This window comes from Entamoeba dispar, genomic scaffold, assembly GCF_000209125.1.
Source record: "Entamoeba dispar SAW760 scf_1105229462179 genomic scaffold, whole genome shotgun sequence".
NCBI classification, from domain to species: Eukaryota; Evosea; order Mastigamoebida; family Endamoebidae; genus Entamoeba; species Entamoeba dispar.
Window position 1 is genome coordinate 29,902 of NW_001855063.1, and position 18,927 is coordinate 48,828.

General features: G+C 23.4%; 9 protein-coding genes across 9 annotated transcripts, besides 48 other annotated features; 4 read left to right on the top strand and 5 right to left on the bottom strand.

Annotated features, from left to right (window-relative positions):
- Window positions 1-159: a microsatellite.
- Window positions 160-191: 32 nt separating this feature from the next.
- Window positions 192-225: a microsatellite.
- A 199-nt stretch (window positions 226-424) lies between these two features.
- Window positions 425-610: a microsatellite.
- A 61-nt stretch (window positions 611-671) lies between these two features.
- Window positions 672-703: a sequence feature (AT_rich).
- Window positions 704-810: 107 nt separating this feature from the next.
- Window positions 811-886: a microsatellite.
- Window positions 887-890: 4 nt separating this feature from the next.
- Window positions 891-1,133: a repeat region.
- Window positions 1,134-1,159: 26 nt separating this feature from the next.
- Window positions 1,160-1,238: a sequence feature (AT_rich).
- EDI_037040 (60S ribosomal protein L38, putative) lies at window positions 1,234-1,592 on the bottom strand (the record flags this gene model as incomplete). Its single annotated transcript, XM_001739406.1, has 2 exons — window positions 1,234-1,464; window positions 1,542-1,592. The coding sequence occupies 2 exons, from the start codon at window positions 1,590-1,592 to the stop codon at window positions 1,234-1,236; spliced, it is 282 nt and encodes a 93-aa protein (XP_001739458.1).
- Window positions 1,593-1,597: 5 nt separating this feature from the next.
- Window positions 1,598-1,649: a sequence feature (AT_rich).
- A 534-nt stretch (window positions 1,650-2,183) lies between these two features.
- Window positions 2,184-2,227: a microsatellite.
- A 4-nt stretch (window positions 2,228-2,231) lies between these two features.
- On the bottom strand, window positions 2,232-3,416 carry EDI_037050 (calcium-dependent protein kinase, putative; the record flags this gene model as incomplete). Its single annotated transcript, XM_001739407.1, has 2 exons — window positions 2,232-3,299; window positions 3,345-3,416. 2 exons carry the CDS (start codon window positions 3,414-3,416, stop codon window positions 2,232-2,234), a joined length of 1,140 nt encoding a protein of 379 aa, XP_001739459.1.
- Window positions 2,597-2,641: a sequence feature (AT_rich).
- Window positions 3,305-3,335: a sequence feature (AT_rich).
- A 209-nt stretch (window positions 3,417-3,625) lies between the features above and the next one.
- Window positions 3,626-3,740: a microsatellite.
- Window positions 3,741-3,752: 12 nt separating this feature from the next.
- EDI_037060 (uncharacterized protein) lies at window positions 3,753-5,843 on the top strand (the record flags this gene model as incomplete). The annotated part of the gene is made up of 1 exon (XM_001739408.1): window positions 3,753-5,843. One exon carries the CDS (start codon window positions 3,753-3,755, stop codon window positions 5,841-5,843), a length of 2,091 nt encoding a protein of 696 aa, XP_001739460.1.
- Window positions 5,844-5,890: 47 nt separating this feature from the next.
- Window positions 5,891-5,927: a sequence feature (AT_rich).
- A 276-nt stretch (window positions 5,928-6,203) lies between these two features.
- Window positions 6,204-6,274: a sequence feature (AT_rich).
- On the bottom strand, window positions 6,269-6,920 carry EDI_037070 (ubiquitin-conjugating enzyme E2-17 kDa, putative; the record flags this gene model as incomplete). The annotated part of the gene is made up of 4 exons (XM_001739409.1): window positions 6,269-6,397; window positions 6,453-6,541; window positions 6,609-6,786; window positions 6,846-6,920. The coding sequence occupies 4 exons, from the start codon at window positions 6,918-6,920 to the stop codon at window positions 6,269-6,271; spliced, it is 471 nt and encodes a 156-aa protein (XP_001739461.1).
- Window positions 6,399-6,443: a sequence feature (AT_rich).
- Window positions 6,921-7,023: 103 nt separating the features above from the next.
- On the bottom strand, window positions 7,024-7,485 carry EDI_037080 (nuclear movement protein nudc, putative; the record flags this gene model as incomplete). The annotated part of the gene is made up of 1 exon (XM_001739410.1): window positions 7,024-7,485. The coding sequence occupies one exon, from the start codon at window positions 7,483-7,485 to the stop codon at window positions 7,024-7,026; it is 462 nt and encodes a 153-aa protein (XP_001739462.1).
- Window positions 7,031-7,080: a microsatellite.
- Window positions 7,486-7,677: 192 nt separating the features above from the next.
- Window positions 7,678-7,725: a sequence feature (AT_rich).
- Window positions 7,726-7,810: a microsatellite.
- Window positions 7,731-8,519, bottom strand: EDI_037090 (uncharacterized protein; the record flags this gene model as incomplete). Its single annotated transcript, XM_001739411.1, has 1 exon — window positions 7,731-8,519. The coding sequence occupies one exon, from the start codon at window positions 8,517-8,519 to the stop codon at window positions 7,731-7,733; it is 789 nt and encodes a 262-aa protein (XP_001739463.1).
- A 46-nt stretch (window positions 8,520-8,565) lies between these two features.
- Window positions 8,566-8,639: a sequence feature (AT_rich).
- Window positions 8,640-8,860: 221 nt separating this feature from the next.
- Window positions 8,861-8,882: a sequence feature (AT_rich).
- A 208-nt stretch (window positions 8,883-9,090) lies between these two features.
- Window positions 9,091-9,114: a sequence feature (AT_rich).
- Window positions 9,115-9,280: 166 nt separating this feature from the next.
- Window positions 9,281-9,495: a repeat region.
- Window positions 9,491-9,870: a repeat region.
- Window positions 9,871-9,978: 108 nt separating this feature from the next.
- Window positions 9,979-10,122: a sequence feature (AT_rich).
- A 166-nt stretch (window positions 10,123-10,288) lies between these two features.
- Window positions 10,289-10,323: a sequence feature (AT_rich).
- Window positions 10,324-10,466: 143 nt separating this feature from the next.
- Window positions 10,467-10,519: a sequence feature (AT_rich).
- Window positions 10,520-10,616: 97 nt separating this feature from the next.
- Window positions 10,617-10,735: a microsatellite.
- Window positions 10,664-10,731: a microsatellite.
- A 29-nt stretch (window positions 10,736-10,764) lies between the features above and the next one.
- Window positions 10,765-10,824: a sequence feature (AT_rich).
- Window positions 10,825-11,022: 198 nt separating this feature from the next.
- Window positions 11,023-11,286: a sequence feature (AT_rich).
- Window positions 11,287-11,430: 144 nt separating this feature from the next.
- Window positions 11,431-11,543: a sequence feature (AT_rich).
- A 36-nt stretch (window positions 11,544-11,579) lies between these two features.
- Window positions 11,580-11,740: a microsatellite.
- Window positions 11,741-11,768: a sequence feature (AT_rich).
- A 208-nt stretch (window positions 11,769-11,976) lies between these two features.
- Window positions 11,977-12,369: a repeat region.
- Window positions 12,361-12,524: a repeat region.
- Window positions 12,525-12,861: 337 nt separating this feature from the next.
- Window positions 12,862-12,890: a sequence feature (AT_rich).
- Window positions 12,891-12,948: 58 nt separating this feature from the next.
- Window positions 12,949-13,038: a sequence feature (AT_rich).
- Window positions 13,039-13,245: 207 nt separating this feature from the next.
- Window positions 13,246-13,271: a sequence feature (AT_rich).
- Window position 13,272: 1 nt separating this feature from the next.
- EDI_037100 (uncharacterized protein) lies at window positions 13,273-14,436 on the top strand (the record flags this gene model as incomplete). The annotated part of the gene is made up of 1 exon (XM_001739412.1): window positions 13,273-14,436. The coding sequence occupies one exon, from the start codon at window positions 13,273-13,275 to the stop codon at window positions 14,434-14,436; it is 1,164 nt and encodes a 387-aa protein (XP_001739464.1).
- Window positions 13,754-13,777: a sequence feature (AT_rich).
- Window positions 13,937-13,978: a sequence feature (AT_rich).
- Window positions 14,437-14,450: 14 nt separating the features above from the next.
- Window positions 14,451-14,708: a sequence feature (AT_rich).
- A 116-nt stretch (window positions 14,709-14,824) lies between these two features.
- Window positions 14,825-14,862: a sequence feature (AT_rich).
- A 66-nt stretch (window positions 14,863-14,928) lies between these two features.
- Window positions 14,929-14,970: a sequence feature (AT_rich).
- Window positions 14,971-15,009: 39 nt separating this feature from the next.
- Window positions 15,010-15,053: a sequence feature (AT_rich).
- A 245-nt stretch (window positions 15,054-15,298) lies between these two features.
- On the top strand, window positions 15,299-16,347 carry EDI_037110 (ATP binding cassete (ABC) transporter, putative; the record flags this gene model as incomplete). The annotated part of the gene is made up of 3 exons (XM_001739413.1): window positions 15,299-15,346; window positions 15,405-15,502; window positions 15,576-16,347. The coding sequence occupies 3 exons, from the start codon at window positions 15,299-15,301 to the stop codon at window positions 16,345-16,347; spliced, it is 918 nt and encodes a 305-aa protein (XP_001739465.1).
- Window positions 15,508-15,574: a sequence feature (AT_rich).
- Window positions 16,348-16,352: 5 nt separating the features above from the next.
- Window positions 16,353-16,491: a sequence feature (AT_rich).
- A 499-nt stretch (window positions 16,492-16,990) lies between these two features.
- Window positions 16,991-17,025: a sequence feature (AT_rich).
- A 13-nt stretch (window positions 17,026-17,038) lies between these two features.
- On the top strand, window positions 17,039-18,864 carry EDI_037120 (replication factor C subunit, putative; the record flags this gene model as incomplete). Its single annotated transcript, XM_001739414.1, has 4 exons — window positions 17,039-17,919; window positions 17,970-18,061; window positions 18,175-18,815; window positions 18,859-18,864. The coding sequence occupies 4 exons, from the start codon at window positions 17,039-17,041 to the stop codon at window positions 18,862-18,864; spliced, it is 1,620 nt and encodes a 539-aa protein (XP_001739466.1).
- Window positions 18,073-18,117: a sequence feature (AT_rich).
- Window positions 18,865-18,927: the final 63 nt, after the last annotated feature.

The following is an 18,927-nucleotide window of genomic DNA, read 5'->3' on the forward strand; positions in this document are numbered from 1 at the left end:
AAATAAAAATAATGATCTAAACAATAAAATGAAATAATATGAAAGAAATAAAAAAAAAGAAAAAGAAGGTAATGAAGAAGAAATTCATAAACAATATAATAAAACCAAAAAAAAATTAGAATAAGATAATAAAGAATAATAAAGAATATGAACAAAATATCTCTCAGAAATGATGACAAAACACAATGAACAAATAGAAAATAAAAATGAAAACATAAATAAAAAGAATTATCTAATTCCAATCAATTAATGAAAATGGTAATAAATGATGATAAATTAATGATAAAAATAAAAGAATGATAAAGTAGAAATGATAAAGAAATAAGAGACAATCATGATACCATCTAAAATCAATGAGATAATTGTGATAAGAAGAGAACAAATAAAGAGATAAATCAAATCAAACACTAAATAACAATAAAATAAAATAAAAATGAAAAGGACAAAAAAGACAAATAATACACAACAATATAATGATAATATCAACAATAAATATGAAAATGAAAAAAAATACACAAGAATAAAAAATAAAGAAAAATGAATTAGAAGAAATAAATATAAATAAACAAGAAATAATAAACAAACAATAAAAACACAAAAAAAACAAAGAAATAGAATAATAAATGAAATAATTGATTTTGTGTTAATTGGTTAAATATATGAGATATCTGAATAAAAGAATAATAAATAATTAAATTAATTAGGTTTCAAGACACAAACCTTCTACTTGTTGTTCAGGTAAAACTACATCCCATCCTTTACTCTCAACTGAGACTACTTCTCTAGCCTATCTATACTTCTATATTCACCAGAATATATTTAAATAAAAGAAATAAAAGTAAATAAATATAAGAAATAGAAAGTACAATAAAATTGATAAAACAAACCTATAATAATTTCAATCAATGAGTGTGAATGCAGAAAATATAAAATTAATAAAAGAATTAAAAATTGAAATTAACGATATAAAAGAAATCGAGCGTTAAAGTTACAAATGTGAAAGATGTCATGGAACATTGCTTCTACTATAATAAAAACTTACTCCGTAGAGTTGCTAGGAAAAGAAGAAGGAATAAGATTAATCTCTCTTGAACAAGAAACAATTTTTATTAATACTTATTTAACTTCTTTTTTATTAAATTATTAAGGCTCAAAAAACATTTTTATTTTTTTTGAAAATAAGTTTAAAAATACAAAACTATAAACTATAATTCTAAAGCTTAAAATATTAATTTATTCAGCCTTTGGAGCCTTCTTAGCAATTTCAACGACATGAATATCCTTTGGAATAGCTTTCTTGAGTTCTTCAGCTTTAGCTTTATCGGCACAGATATAAGTGTAAAGGTATTTGGCACATCTAACCTTGAACTTAGTGTTTTCACCGTTGGTCTTGACACGAACGGCACGAATTGAGCCGGATTTCAAAAGTTTCAAAATTTGTTTGAATTCTTGAACTTGTTTTGGCTAAATGTTGTTAGCTGTATTTGTTGTTTATTTTGAAGTACTTTAATTTAATTAATAATAGATGTACAAGAACAAACCATCCTACTCTCTTCAATCTTAGTTCTATCATAGGGTTTTTCTTTTTTCATTATTGTATTTTTAATTAATTAAAATTAATAAATTATTTTATTATAAATATTATTATAGACTTTTCTTTTAGTTTTTTTTCTTTTTTAAAAGAAAGAAAAGAAAAATTTATGTAAAAATCAGAAAATAAAATCTTAGGTAAAATTTATGGAAAAGAAGTCAAATTACAATATAGAAAAAGCAGGACTGGAATTACATTGTCTTGATGAAAATGAAGCACTCATTGATTCAGAATTTGAAGTAGGTTGATTTCTAATTGTTGTTGGTGGATGAATTTGCAAAATACGTTTTGTTTGTTGAGGACTTAACAAATTTTTAGAAGAGTCCGAAGAAAGTAATTGGTTGTCTATATAAGGTGTAGTTGGTATTAACAGACGACTGTGGTGATGAGTTTCAGCAAAACCCATTGTAAATGAAAGTTTTATTGGAACTGAAGTTGTTTCAGGAATAGAATTAGCTTTTTTATAACGAGGAGGTATTGATGGAATTGATTTAGAAGGTGCATTTAATAATGTGTGGGTAGTTGTTTTAGAAGAGTATGAACGATCAATTGACATATAAGACAACAGTTTTAAATTGAAATTTAGTTCATTAAATAAAAGAAAAATAAAAAGAAAAAATAAATTGAAATAAAAATTATATTATTTAAAAAATGGATGAAGTAAACAATTTTCAATATTAATTCTCTGATTTACATCAACTACTAACATCCTTTTTATTAAATCTATTAATATTGGATCTCTGTTATTCCAGTCTTCTTTAAATATTATTTCTCCTTTTAAAATACTTTCTGTATATTGATTATTAATTCTTGAAAATGGTGGATAACCACATACCATAACAAATAATAAAACACCGGAACTCCATACATCAACTTTACTTCCATCATAAGGTGTTCCATTGTATAACTTTTTTAATATTTCTGGTGCAATAAATAAATCACTTCCACAAACAGTAGATGCTAAATGGGAAGTAGTGTCTATTCTTCTACTTAATCCAAAATCTGTTATTTTAATAAAATAATCTAATTTATTAACAAATAAAATATTTTCAGGTTTAATGTCTCTATGAATAATATTATGTGCTTTAATATATTTTAAAGCTGAAAGAATTTGATAAATAACAACTTTACTATGTTCTTGAGAAAATGTATTATTAATAATCCTTTCATAAAGATCTCCTCCATTTAATCTTTCCATAATAAGAAATATATGTTCATTAGTAATATAAACTTTTTCAAGTTTGATAATATTTGGATGTTCTAATAATTGCATGATATTAATTTCATTTTGAAACATTGTTGTCCTTTTAACAGAACTATTTTTAATAATTTTTATTGCATAAAGTTTGTGTGATTCCCTTGAAAATGCATCTCTAACTATTGAAAATCCACCACTTCCTAAATAATTTCCAATTTCATAATCATATTGAGGTCCTCCATTTTGTTTATCATCTTCTTCAACTTTATTTTCAATGAAACAATAATGAATAGAGTTTTCTTTTTGAGGGTGGAATAAACTTATTTCATCATAACAATGGAGTTGAATCTCATCAAATAATTCTCCATTAACATATGAACCATTTGAACTAACATCTCTTGCAGTAATTATTGAGAATCCATCAATTATTTTTCTTTGAATTTGAAAATGGGTTCCACTAATATATGAATTATTTGAGAAACATTTTTGATAATTTCTTCCAAGAAAAGTCTAACAATTATTATTTATTTAATAAATAGAATAAATGTAACAAACAATTGAATCAAATAACAGAATATCTTCATAACCAAATGTCTCTGACTTAAGATATCCCCATGGGTGAATCATTTTTATCTTCTAATAAATGAAATTATTTAATTTAGATTTCAAAACTAAGAAACAAGCTTCTAATTTATTTTTAACTTTTTATTTGAGTTAATAATTCTTTCTCAATACAGTTCTGTTTATATTGTATTATATCTAATACATATTTAATTTATTAGTAATGTAGATATTGTGAATGTTTAATCCTAGAATAATAGTTTTAAAAAGTTTATAAGAACAATAAACAAAAGAATGGATAGAACCAAAGTAAGATAAAAATAGAAAAGAAATAAGAAAAAACATAAATTCAAAAAACCCTAAAAATGTACTTTAAAAAAAAACTAAAGAGGTCTTAAAGGAATGAAGTGTCATATAACTCAATTTGGAAGGATTGTACCATCAGGAATCGAGCGACTTTGTTATTCACCTGACAATAAATATTTAGCATGTACACGAGAAGATGGAATAGTTGAAATTTATTTATCTAAAACCAAATCATTATTACATCAACTTCCTATATTTCCTTCAAAACATTCATGTTGTGCAGCCTGTTGGAGTGATACAACATTATTTGTTGGGGGAACAACAAAACAAGTATTTGGAATAAACCCAGAAACTGGGATGATTAAAACAAGTATTAATGTATCATCAAACGTAACATGTTTAGCATATTCAGAATCATTATTTATTGGTACTGAAAAAGAATTTATTGAATTTTATTCACCATCACAAGATGATCCAGATTCTCTATGGCTTATGGGAAGACTTAATCATTCAAAAGGAAAAACGATGTGTATTCATATTAAAGGTGAACTTGTTTTTGCTGGAACATCTGAAGGAGTTATCTTTGGTTGGATTAAAAAACAAAAAAAATTTGAATTAATATTTGCTGTTTATGCCACTGATAGGTTGAGAGAAGTTAAATACAATAAATCAAGAGATGAAATAGCACAACCACTTGATGAAATTAGAAGACTTGAAGAAGAAAAAATTCCAGAAAATGAAAGAAAAACAAAAAGTACAGCAATCATGGCAATTGAAATTATGGACCAACGTACTGTTGCTGTTGGACTTGTTTATGGAAAGATACAAATATGGGATATTGTTACTATGACTATTATTGCAGAATTTAGAGAACATCAAGCAGATGTGTTATGTTTAAAAAGTACTACATTAAATGGAGAAGCAGTATTATTTGGATCAGGTGTAGATCATAAAATTGTATTATTAAAAGAAGTTAATGGAAAGTGGACGTGTTGTGGTAGAGTAAGACAACACTCACATACAGTAAAATCACTTGACATATCAAATGAAGGAATATTAGTAAGTGGAGGAGTAGATACCATTATTTTATTTAGACCAATAAATGATATGAACCAATTAATATATAGAATCTTTCCTATTGGAGTTGATTCACCAAAAGCTAAAGTATGTAGTACTGCTGATATGGTAGTTGTTCACGAAGTTGATAATAACTTTAACTTTTATCAATTAGCAATAACATCAAATGAGTGTGAAAAAGGAAAATATGAAATTGATAGAGAGTATTCATGTTATTTTACTATGAAATTATCTAAAAAACATCAAATTACTACATTTGATTTAAATTCACAATGTTCAATACTTGTTGTAGGAACAAAAGATTTAATAAGAATATTTGGAATAAATAAGAAAACTATACCATGGAGTATTATTAAAGAAGATATTAATGTTACTGGAGTTGTTAAAAAAGTATATGTTAATAATAATTACCTTATTACAATTATGACTGATGGTACTATCATTACTTCAGAAATTAATTTCGATGGAAAAGAATTAACAATTAAAGAAGAAAAGAGAGGAACATTTTCACCAATGTACTCAGTTGATAATGAAGAAATGAATATAATAGGATTAACTGAATTAAAAAATAGACAATGTCAATTAGTATTAATTGATTTAAATACAATGGAAAGTAAATTAATAAAATTAATTGGTGAGTTTATTCCTAAAAAAGTAACAAAGAAAGATAAAATGATATATGTCACAGGAATAAAAGGAGAATTTATTTGTTATGACTATGACAATTATACTGTTGACCCACGTACAACTATTATTAAAAAAATTACTTCTCAAAATGAAATTGGTAGTGAAAGAATATATTTTGATCCATTGTGTGAAGATAATTTTGTTGTATTATCTCGTGAAACAATTACTTATGAAAATATCCATTCTAAAATTCATAAAGACCAATTTACATGGTCTAAATTAAATAATTTACCAAGAACATTAGAAACCATTTCTCAATTTCCTTCAAGAATTAGTAAAAAATATGGAATAATTGTTGGAGGTGGATTTAATTTAAAAGGTGATTTAATTGTAGTTACACAACAATGGTTGTCAATATTACAATCACTTCCAGAACCATTTAGATTCTACAATAAGATGAATAAATTAGTTAAAGTGAATTGATTTTTTTTTTTTGTTTGGTTAGAAAACAATTTTAAAGGAAGGGAGGGAAATATTAAAAAACTTAAAACTAATTAAAATTAAAATGCAACAAACAGAAAAAGCTCTTAGAATTCTTCAATCATTAATTCAAGAACAAGAAAATAGTTCTAGTCAACCTGAAGAAAATGGTCAATGGCTAACAATTATTATTATGGTTGTACTAACACTAGTATTAATTATTTTAATTATCATTGGATTAGCAATTGTTTTAATTATGAGAAGTAGAACATTTAAGAGACGTGGGTATGATTTATTTAATCCAAAATATGAATTAACCAAATAATAAAAATTAATAAGTAAAGTTATTTCTTTCTTCTTCTCTTTTTATTTTATTTTTGTTCTTTTTTAAATAAAATTATTTCTTGTTGAAAAAAGAATTATTAAATTTAATTGCATTCTAATGAACGTTCTGCACATGCACGAACAAGTTTGTTATATTCTTTTCTATTACTTGTATAAAGTGCAGATGCTTGAGGATTAGCAGGACTGTTTGGATTTGGATCTGTTAATAAACTCTAATTTATTAATAAAATAATTATATATTTGATTAAATAAATAATTCAACAAAACTTGAATAGCTAATAAAATAGTAGACACTGAATAAACGCTTGACCATTTATCTTGTAAAATGTCTAAACAAATTCTTCCATCTTTGAATACTAAATGTTATAAGTAATTCATTCTTATCATTTGATTGTTTATTATTTTATATTAAAACTACCAAACCATTTGGATGAAACATCTCAGATATAAACTTTACATGTGGTGGTTTAATTGGATATTCATCTGAAAATGTTAGTCTTAATTCAAATAACCCTCCTTCAAATGGTGAATTCTCCGGTCCTGCAATAGTTGCTTGCCAAAAATATAAATTACTTTCATCAATTGGTCCACTTGAAATACCCTATAACATTATTAATTTTAGTTATTCCTTAACTCAAATTTCTCTTTATCTAAACAAACAACTGGTGGATCTGTAAGCATTGTCTTAAGATCAGCTGTAAGTCTCAGTAATGCAATAGACCCACTACTACTCATCTTATCTGATTTCAGTTATTTTCTCTTAAAATTTTTCACTTTCTTCTTTTTTCTTCTTTTAAATTTTTAAAATGTTTTGTATAACAGAAAAATAACAATTGAATTATTGATCCTCTTCTTCTTCCTCTTCTTTACCTGCAGTTTCTTCTTGGTCTTTTTCAGCTAATTTTTTAAGAAGAGAGTCATCAAGATATTTCGTTGATTCCATTCTTTTAACATCAATAACATGATCTCCTTTAATAACACATCCCCACCAACATCCTTCTCCATCACCTTTAGTGTCCATACCTTTAGAAAGAATAACTTCAATTATCTTTCCATCTCTAGTCCATGTAGAATCGTCTACATTAATAGCATGTTCTAATTCTCCTCCAATATAAACTTCTCCTTTAATAATCATTTCAAATTTATTTGTTTTCATTATTATTTGAATATCAGTTTTTGTTTTTAAATTTTCATCAGGCAATTCTATTGTTAATGTTACATCTTCCGGTGTTTGGGTCCATTTATATTTCTTTTCAGTATATCCATATTTAACATAAGGAGATGGTTTCCATCCAGCCATAACGTAAGAGTTCTGTTTTTATTTGTCTAAGTTCTATCTTTAAATATTATCTTTCAACGAATGAATGACGTGGATCGACATGGTGATGATCGTCTTTTTTCTTTCCACATTTTTTAGTACCAATTTGTTCCTTTGTGATGAGATTATTAATACGTGACAATATTTAATCTTTCTTCATTCTTTTTGTTCCCCTAAAAAAAATTATAAAAGTAATAAAAAATTATTTAAATAACAAAAATATTTCATTATTTTTTTTGTGTTTTAGATTTTTTTTTAGATTCAATCATTTCTTCTCTCTTTTTATATTCTTCTTCTTTTTGTTTTTCAAGTTCTGGTATTTTGTATTGAATATATCCATCTTTGTGAATAAATGTTTTATCTGGATGTTCGTTATAAAAATCTTGGACACGATGATAAATATGGGTGAAGAAATATAAAAGATCATCACACTCCCCATTATATTTACCATTCATACAAGTATAGTAATCTCTATAGAAATAATAAATAGCTTCTATAGTTGATAAGTTAGTATTACTTATATTTTGATATCTCCAAAACAATGTTTCTTCAGCACAAATAATTGCTTTTGGTAAATTTTTAATGTTTGGATGATTTAATACAGCATTGGCTTTATACCATACAGTCTCTATACAAACCATTCTTTTATACTTCTTAAGGTCATCAAAATCACTTAATCGTTTTGCATCTGGAGATGGGAATAATAGTATTGTTTCATTTGGGTCATATTGTGGTATTTCATTAGGAAATTCAATCCATCTAGTATCATCTTTTGCCACAATACAAGCAGTTAGTGCAGTTGATTTAGCAACTTTTTCTGTTGGGTGATGAATAATATCTAATTTGATTGGGAGATTGACTTGTGGTAATTCTGGAATAAGTCCTCGTCTACAATAATAACAATAATACTTCATTTTCTTATGACATAAAGGGCAAGTAACTCTTCCCCCTTTGTCTGCTTTTTCAAGTGGTTCTTTTGATGATAACTTTAACTTGTTGAAGAACTCAGCTGCCATGGAGAATAACTGATCTTCGTTTTTTGTAACTTTTGACTCAAAAGGGTTTTTTATGTTTTTTTGTTATTTCTATTAAATAAAAATAACAAAATAACAATAACATTTATTAACTATTTTTAACTAACTGCAAAATTAATTTGTTTAATAAATGAGGGTTTTCTTTATTGAGGGAATAAAGTTATTTATCACCACTCTAAGTAGAATATAATATAAATTATCATATCTACCTTGACTAAATTTTTTTTTGTGTTAAATTAGTCTTAAATTTTTTATTAGTTTCTCATAGTTGTTTATTTTAACCTCTTGTAAATTAGATATAAGTAAAAACATTCTTTGTAATCAAAATAAATATTTAATTTATTTGTGGCTATTAGAATCAAAAAAAGAATATTATACAGATTCAACAGAGCAATATTTAGATTTGATAACAAAATATATACTCATTTATTTTTCCATTTGGAAACATACTCTAATTAAAAACTTTTATGATAAGGACATTCACACAACACATTTTTTTTAAGCAGTTTCCATTCTAATTTTTAGGAGAACTAAAATTTATTTCTCAAATACCTATTAAATATTTTAATTTTTATTACGTATGATAATACTAATATAGACAACTAATTTTGTTAATGGATTCCATTGATTACAAAAAGAAGAAATATTTTGTTTAGAAATAATCAAATAATCTTTTGAAATAAATTTCGTTAATTCTAAAAATAAAAAGAACAAATTCACTGGCATTTACTATTTAAATAATCATCAATTTAATGTTTTCTGTATTTACTACACCATTTATTGAAATTATTTACTGTAAATATTTTGACATATCTTAATTTCTCTTTTTTCATTAGCATATTTTTTATTTCTTTATACATATTTCTGTTCTTCAAATAGTTTTCATCAATATTGTGACATGTAACAATAATCATTTAAAATAATAAACTAATTTATTTGTTTTATCACATATATTTATGATGACATTCTCTTCCAATAATACAAACACATTGTATTATTTCCTGTTTCTAATTACTTATTTTCATTAAATTTAAATCATTCATTGTGATAATCACACTAACATAATTTCTATTCATTCAATCCAATTCCATTTAGTTATTTGATATATTTTCTATTTATCTTTATTTAACATCACTTGTGTTTCATATAATATTTCAAATAATTTATGTTGTTATCATTATTTTATTATATTTCATTTTATACTTCTTCTTTATTTTATTCTTTTTATTATAAACAAACAAGATTTTATTTATGTTGATTTTGACAATTTCATTCTTATTAAATTTCATTCTTTCTTTAATCACTGTCATCATATATTTTAGGTACTTTATTCTGTACAATTTCATTTCATTGGAAATTATAAATGAAAGAATTAAAAAATAAGAATGAAATTAAGAAGTTAGAAACGAATAATAAAATATTAATCAAGTGTATAAATACCTAAATAATATAAAAAATAAGATAATTTATTGAAAATATTATATTGTCAATTCAACTATTAAATAAAATAGAATGAATAATTAGAAATTCATATTTTAAATGGATCTAATAGAAAAATAACAAATTAATAATGATTATATTTAATGATTAGTATTTTTGAAGTAATTAAATATCAGTAAGAGATTTGTATATAAAAATTGTTTCAAATATATGGAATACAAAAAGAAGATCTAATAATTTACTAAAAGAAATAATAGAAAGTATCATAATAAAATTGAAATCACATGATTTATTAATAAAATAAGAGTCACTATAAATACTTAAAAAATAAATTAAAGAAAATTAAGTATTTAGAAGAAGTGATAGAAAATTATCACATCAATAAATTAATGAAGTAAGAAATCAAATAATGAATTTCAATAATTTTATAGAAACTGAAGAGAAAAAAAGAATAGTAAATTCAAAAAAAAAAAATGAAAGAGTTGCTAGTAAATAATAAAATATACAAATACTATACAATAATAATAAAAATTTATTTATTACACTAAACAGGTCTTGTAAAATAGTTCTTGCAAAAAATTAATATAAAATTTGGATGATTAAAAATAGTTAGGTTATCAATGAATATCTCCATAGCTATTATTTTAATTGATACCATCTATTTATATTTAATTAGAAAACATTGTTCTTTATTTTTATTGTATGATTATTAATTTTAATATTATTTTTGATATTTTATTTTATCTTTTTATTTAATTATTGAAATACAGAATAAAACATCATATTCTATATTATTTATTAGATTTAATAAATCACTTTATTTTTTTTATCATAGTATTATTAATAAGTTACTTGGTTATTATCATTTGATTATATAATAAGTTTATCATTCATATTATCTAGATTTGTTTATGAAAAAAAGTATTGAATATTATTTCAAAAAGAATTGACTATTCCATTCAAAACGTTAATAAATTACTTTAATATGTAAATTATGTAATAAGAGAGTATTTGTATTATTTGATTACTATTACAAATGAAAACGAAAATAATCATATAAATGATTTAAAATTATTTATTTATTATTGATATTAACTATTATTTGTAATAATTTAATTGAATAAACACAAATAAGTAAAAAATGATGATATAATGGTTTGATATTATTAGTATTTTAAATATTAAAAATATATATTATTCATGAAAGATAATTAATAAACTATGGATAATGATATATCATTTTATTTATTATTATTTCAATATAGAATAATAACATAAGTATGTTAATGAATAAAATAATGATAAATTACTTCAAATTCGAATAGAAATAAGTGAATAGTTCGTCATTCTAATAAATGAATAATGATAAGTTCTACAATTATTACAAAAGAAAAGAATAATATAATAATAAGAATAACAAAATGAAATATAGAAAGATACATGATAGTTCCTCTTATTAAAATAAATAAAGATTGTCATTTTCAAAATATGATAATTAAATGATGTAAAAATAAAATTGATAAATAACATCAATAATAAATAATTAAATAGATTTATTCATTATAACAGTAGATTTCTTATTACAAATAATCTCAATTCATGTAATGATAAAAATAAGAATAAATTAGTAAAGATAAAATAATATTAATAAATACAATCATTTCATATATAATGAATATAACAATTAAATGACTAATAACAAGAAAATGTATAGAAATGAAATAAGCATAATGACAAATAATCATCAAATCATTATAACATTATATTAAATAAAATTAAACAAAAAATTTACCAATAAATACATGAAAATAATATCTGAGATCATTTTTTAAATAAAAAAGAAACATCAGCACAAAAAGAGATTCATATTCTAATTGACTATAAATTGATGACATCCAGGAATTTTCTAAATATAGAGAAAACGAGGAAAATTTAACTATTTTTTTAATCAGTCAAAATTTTCATTAATTTTTTTGCCAGAACAATTTTAAAAGACCTAGTGTTATGGTAGTGCCTGCAATATTTTAATGTGCTGATATTGAGTATTTTATGTTTAATATTTCTAATTCATAATGACTCCTTCTTACATAATTACTACTTGGATGACATTTCTTTTTATCTTTAATTATATCCACGTGGCTATTGAAAATTTCTTACTATTAAATAAGCTATTTGCATGTATTATATATTCACCATTTTCCATTCATTTATATATTTCTTTCATTTAATTTATTTGTTAACCATTCAGATATATTTATATCTTGTTTTCTTTCATTTAATTGTATTACATTCATTAATTTATGAAATAATATTCTTACCAAATACTCTCTTCATTCTTTGAAATAATCAATTTAGGATCTCTTTTATTGATTCTGTCATTTCTTTTATATCTTCTTTGTGTTTTATTATGATATCTATTTGTATTATGATAATACAGATTGTTTCTATTAGGACTATCGTTGAAATACTTATGACAATGAAAATGAATGAAATGATGAGTAAAATAATTCATACTATCGTTATTATAACTATTATGACAATGGTTATTTTGTCATTACTACAGGACGTGTCCTCTCTCATTCATTCTTTTATTTTTTACTTTTCTTGAATGACATAATTTATTTTATTGTTTTGTTAACTTTAACACTTAAAATTTTTATGAACCAATAACAAATCGTTAAAACTACTTTTACTTGGTATATGCTACTTTTTCTTCTTGTGGGAAATTTAGATGTTTATTTTTGTACTCCTTATATATCAACTACCAAAAGAGACTTTGTTTGTTTTGTAAAAAGAAATATGAAGATATAGTATATCTCTTCTTCATTAGTGTTGTTCTGAAACCAAGAAAATAAGTAATGAGCATAAAATTTTGTTTCAATAGAAATTAATTATTTTTTTATGAAATTTATTCTCAATATCTTTTTTGATCACTGAGTTCTAATTAGTAATTTGATGATTTTCTTATAACTTTTTTAAAAAATTCATAAAAAAACTTTATAATTTATTAGGATATACCCATATTTTTTTATTAGATAAATATTGATTATTTAAATTAATACTAGCTTGAGAAAAGAGAAAAACAATAAAATAATAAAAAGATAATAGAATGTATATTTAAAAAAGGACAGTTTCCTAAAATAACGTTAATATGAAAAGTAAAAAATATTTTTTTTCCTTCTAATTATAAAAATTGTCATATTTAAATTTACTTTTCATCCAATATTTGGAGAAAAAATCAAATTTAATTTTCGTTGATGTCAAGAACTAATAAAATAAAAATTATAAATAAAAGATGTCTTTAAGAGAACATATTCATTATCTATCAATGAATGAAGTTGAAATAGAAGTTAAAAAAATTACAAGAAATAATAATAAACAAGTTAAAGAAAAACATATTAGATATTTATATGACCAGTTAAATAAGCAATTTTTAATAGACTATAAAGATGCACAAGAAGCATTAATTAAAAGGTTTCAGCAGAAATTCACAAGAAAACAATATTCTCATTTTCTTTATTTTATTTTTAGATGTATTGGAACACCAGTAAAACTTAAATGTTTTGAAATATTTTTAAATTATGAACATCCATTTGAGTTAAAACATACCCAAATAGAACAAGACCAGTGTAGTGGTGTTAATCAACTTGTTGCTATTTTTCTTGATTTAGAAGTACTTATACAACAACAAAATCATCAATCTATTATGACAGTTGAACTTGGACCCAAAGAACTTGTATGTTCATTTTCTAAACTTTGGGCAGTTCATTATGCTGATAATTTATTAATATTTTTAAATACAGCAACATCATTTAATTTTGATGTAACTGATTATTATGAATCTCAGTGTATTATAGATCTTCTTGTATTATTAATGAAGTCAATTACAATATCATATGTTCGTTGTTTAGAAATATCATACACATTCTTTATAAGTTTCTTTCTTATTCCTGACAATGAAATTTATAAAAAGTATTTATATTTTATTGAAAAATTAATTACAATAACACCTAAAATATCCCAATTCTTTAATAATACTATAATAAATCAATATTTTACTGATCTTCCTCAAATTCATTCTTTACCTCTTGAACAATTGTTTGAATGGGTAAAACGTAGATTTGATTATGGGCTATATATTAGTGGAGAAATTAAAACTCCAATAAAAAATGTTACAATGGAAGATTATTATAAATCTATTGAACCTCTTTCTTTTCAAATTAATGAAGAAATTAATTTCTTAAAACCTTTTACTTTATTACCTACATCTAGAGTATCGAGTGAAATAACAACTCCAAAAAAAGGTTTCTTTGGTTCAAGAAGTAATAGTAGAACTCGTGAAAATAGTAGTTTATCATCTTCTCCTCAACATTCTTCTCCATTGAAAGTATTAAAAAAAGAAAGAAAAGGATTAATGCAAACATCAAGTATAAAAGAGTCTTCTAGTTTTAATTATTGATAACTTTTTTCATCATTATATTTTATTTTATCTTTTTTATAAATAAAATAAAAAATTTAATAATTTAAAAATATAATTAACTCTTTTTAATAAAAAATATATCCTGTTTAAATCATTTTTTGACTTATCGAAGTTTATGAAATATCTTTTTACTTTCAATAATTAACTTAATTATAGTATAATTTTATATTTTAAAATTTATAAATATTATAAATATAAAATTTGATTATTTTTTGATTTCTTTTTTTCTTTTATTCTTGTTTTATTATAAACACATTTGCTTTTAAAAAACCATAATTCTTATTAAAAATATGCTTTTATGAAATATAATAACTATCTATTTAATAAAGAAATTTGTAGTTAAGGAATAATACTTTAAATTCATCGGTATTTATTAGATAATATAAAAAAATTTAACTTAAAAAACCTGAAAATAAATGTTCAAATTATTTTCTCTTCAACTCATGAACAATAAGATAATTTTCTAATACCATAAAAATGAAAATAATAAAAAAGTATATATTAACATAATTAGGAGTAGTAATTTGTTGTGATGAATTATACCATTAAGTGTTAATAATAAAATACTATTTTTTCAAAATTATTAATAATAAAAAGTTAAGGATTTCCATTTAGTTTAAAATCAATAAGATATGTATGATATTTGTTATAGTACTGAAGGCAATTGAAAGTTATTTAAACAATTTTAACAAAAGAGAATGGAAGAAAGAAGACATTAAATAACTTCACAAAAAAAAAATAAATGTTATTTGAAGCAAAATGATTTTTTATAAAGCTTAATAACAATTTAATAGTAAAAAAAAAGAACTTTGAAACATTAAAGAATAAGAAAGAAAGAAGGATGAATGACATAAAGACTGATGATTATTTTGGCAATATTAGACTAACAGTTTGGATTAAAAGTAATAAAACTTCAATAAAATACAATAAAAACTAACGATATTAAGGAAAAAGATGTATTAATAGATGATCAAAATTATATTATTTCAATTAGAAATGTTCATAAGACATATCTTTTAGGAATAGAAGGAGTTGCAGCGTTACGGTTTGAAAATAATAATTTAATACAAAAAAGATAAATAACAATTAAGATAAATATTATATATTAATAAAATTAGAGGAGTAAGTTTATCAGTAAAAAAAGGAGAATTTGTATGTATTTATGGAACAAGTGGAGGAGGAAAGACAACAATGTTAAATTTAATAGGAACAATTGACAAACCATCAAAAGGAGATATTTTATTATGTGATAAAAGGATAACGGAAGAAACTAAAGACAGACTATTAAGCTTTTTAAGATTACAAAAGATTGGATTTGTTTTTCAAACATTTAATTTAATAGCATCAATGACTGCAATAGAAAATGTTGAATTACCAATGATTTTATTAGGAAAATTATCAGCAAAAGAAAGAAAGGAAAGAGCTATCAAATTATTAAAAAAAGTTGGAATGGAAAAACGAATCAATCATAAACCATCTCAAATGTCTGGAGGTGAACAACAAAGAGTTACAATAGCTAGAGCATTAGCAAATGAACCAGAATTATTATTACTTGATGAACCGACAGGAGATCTTGATTCGTATAATACAGGAATAGTTATGGAATTATTACTTCAATTACATAAAGAAGGAATGACAATGTTAATGGTTACACATGATGTTTCATTAAAAAATTTATCAGATAGAATTGTATGGATGAGAGATGGTAAAGTAGGAAAAATAGAAGAAGTAACAAAAGAAAAAAGAATAGAAGCATTAAAAGTTATTTCAGATAAAGTAAAATTAAAAAGAATTGTAATAGAAAAAGACATTAACATTATTACAGAAATTAGAACTCCAGAAGATTATGCACCAATTAAATTTCAAAACGAATTCTTACAATTAAAGTAAACAACATATTTTTAATTAAATGAATGAAATATATTTTATTTTAAATAAGAATTTTTTTATTTGATAGTTTATCTCTTTTGTATCAAATATGTATTTTTATTTATTTAATATTTAAAATTGAAGTATTAATTTTTAAAATTAAAACACTTTTTTGACAATTTCAGAACATCAACAATTTAATTATTATTATTCAACTTTAATTGCATTTATTGGACAATTATCTTCGCATAAATGACATTGTAAACATTCATCAATTCTTGGTGCTGTACATATTCCATTAACTATTTCTAAAACTCCAGCTGGACAATTATCCATGCATGCACTACACCCAATACAATCATTTGTTACCGTAATTCTTTTCCCTTCAGTGACAAATACTCCCATGCACTTTGTATTAAGAAGTTCTTTTTTTATGGTTTTTAGGTTTTTATTTGAATTCATCCCTTTCATTACAGTTCACTAAAAATAATTCTTCTTTTCTATAAGTTTATTATAAACCCAATTCTCTTCTCTCTTAACAAATAATTCCCTTCTTTTTCTATTATCCTTTTTTTTTTTTTATGTTTTGTAAATAACAAAAAAAGGTTAATCAATGGATATATCCCAATTGGATTTTCTTCATATATGGAGGTGTTATACACTGTAAATAACAAAAATAAAAATAAATAAAATAAAAAACTTATATGAAACAATGTCACTCCCCTGGGTGGAAAAGTATCGTCCTTCAACTACAGATGGTATATTTGGTCATGAGTATATTCTTGAATCTTTAAAACAATTTATTAATGCCAACCAAATACCTCATATGCTTTTTTATGGTCCACCTGGCACAGGTAAAACTACAACAGCTTTGGCTATTGTAAAACAATTATGTGGAACTAAATTCTCTGCATTAGTACTAGAGTTGAATGCATCAGACGAAAGAGGGATTGATGTTGTTAGAGATCAAATCAAATCATTTGCATCAACACGTACCTTATATACTAACTGTACTAAATTTATTATATTAGATGAAAGCGATAAATTAACTAAAGATGCTCAAAATGCACTTCGAAGAACATTAGAGCAATTTTCTGCAAATTGTAGATTTATTTTTATTTGTAATGAAGTTCATTTAATAACTCCAGCTATTCAATCACGTTGTGCAAAAATGAGATTTGGTCCATTATCCCCAAATGCTTTAACGAAAATTGTTGAAAATATTACAACGAAGGAAGGAATGGAAATTGATGATGATGCAAAAAAGTCTATCATAGAAATATCAAAAGGAGATGCTAGAAGTATTATTAATACTTTACAAGCATTGTCAATGACTTGTAAACAAATTACTAATTCAACTTTATACACGATGGTTGGATTACCTACTCCAGCACAAATCGATGATATTATTTCAGAGTTATTAAGTTCTCCTTATTTTGAATCTTTTACTGTTGTAGATAATTTAATTAAAGCTGGTCTTTCTTTAAATGATATTATCATTCGTGTAGTACCTAAATTAATTGAAGGGAAATTAGTCTCTGTCTTAGATAAAACTGCCAGAATTCAATGTCTTTACCAACTTTCTCTTATTGAGTTTGTTTATTATTCTTTTATTTTATAGTGGTTAATTACTAACACATAAGGCAAGCATTATCTATTGGTGGAAATGAACGAACTCAAACAGCGGCTTTTGTGGCAGCCTTTCAATTATTACAAATTTCATCTCCAATGTTAAGTTAATTGATGATTTTTACTATAAACATAAAAAAATAATATAAATGTTATATAAAACGTAAAAAATCGATAATTAAAGAAGTAGATTTAAGCAGAAAAAAAGTAATTCAAAAGAAAAAAAACCTAAAAGAAAACTCAAAATTTTTAAAATCTTTTTTATGGCTATCGTTGAAAAAGAATTACAATACATTAAGAAAGAACGTTTCTTACAAAACAAACCTAGTACTATGTATTCTAATCCTTTCAGACTTCAATATTTTCATAATGCCAATGAAGGACCACATGGATTAACCAGTATATTTCTTAATTATTTTTTTGATACTACAATAGTCCATATGGCACCATTAAATCCTTTAGGAAGTTTTTATTATCAGTTAGATGCTTTATTAGAATATCACCCTCATATTTGCATTGGAGAAGGATATGGTGCTCTTATTTTGTATCATTTCTTAACTAATCATAAATACGATGGTAATTCAGTGTTAATGTACCTTCCTTTATCTCTTGTACATTCAATTCATCTTCCATCTAAAGGTAAACACATCTTAGTTTTTGATTTAAAAGAAGTTAATGAAAAAAATGCTATCAAATTACTTCCTCAAGAAGGTGAAATAAATAAAGAAGAAACAGATAGTTCAATTTGTTTAAAGAAAGGAAATATTAGTATTTATTTAATCAAACTTAACAAACAACAATTTGTTAATATTGAAGAAGCTAAGACAAATAAATTTACTTTAAAAAATGTTATTGAAACTGTTTGTGATGAAGACCTTGCTTTTAGCAGATTACAGGATAAAGGAATGATGATTATTAATGCTTTTATACTAACCTTTTTCTTTATTATCGCATACGGACTTTGCTGTTATT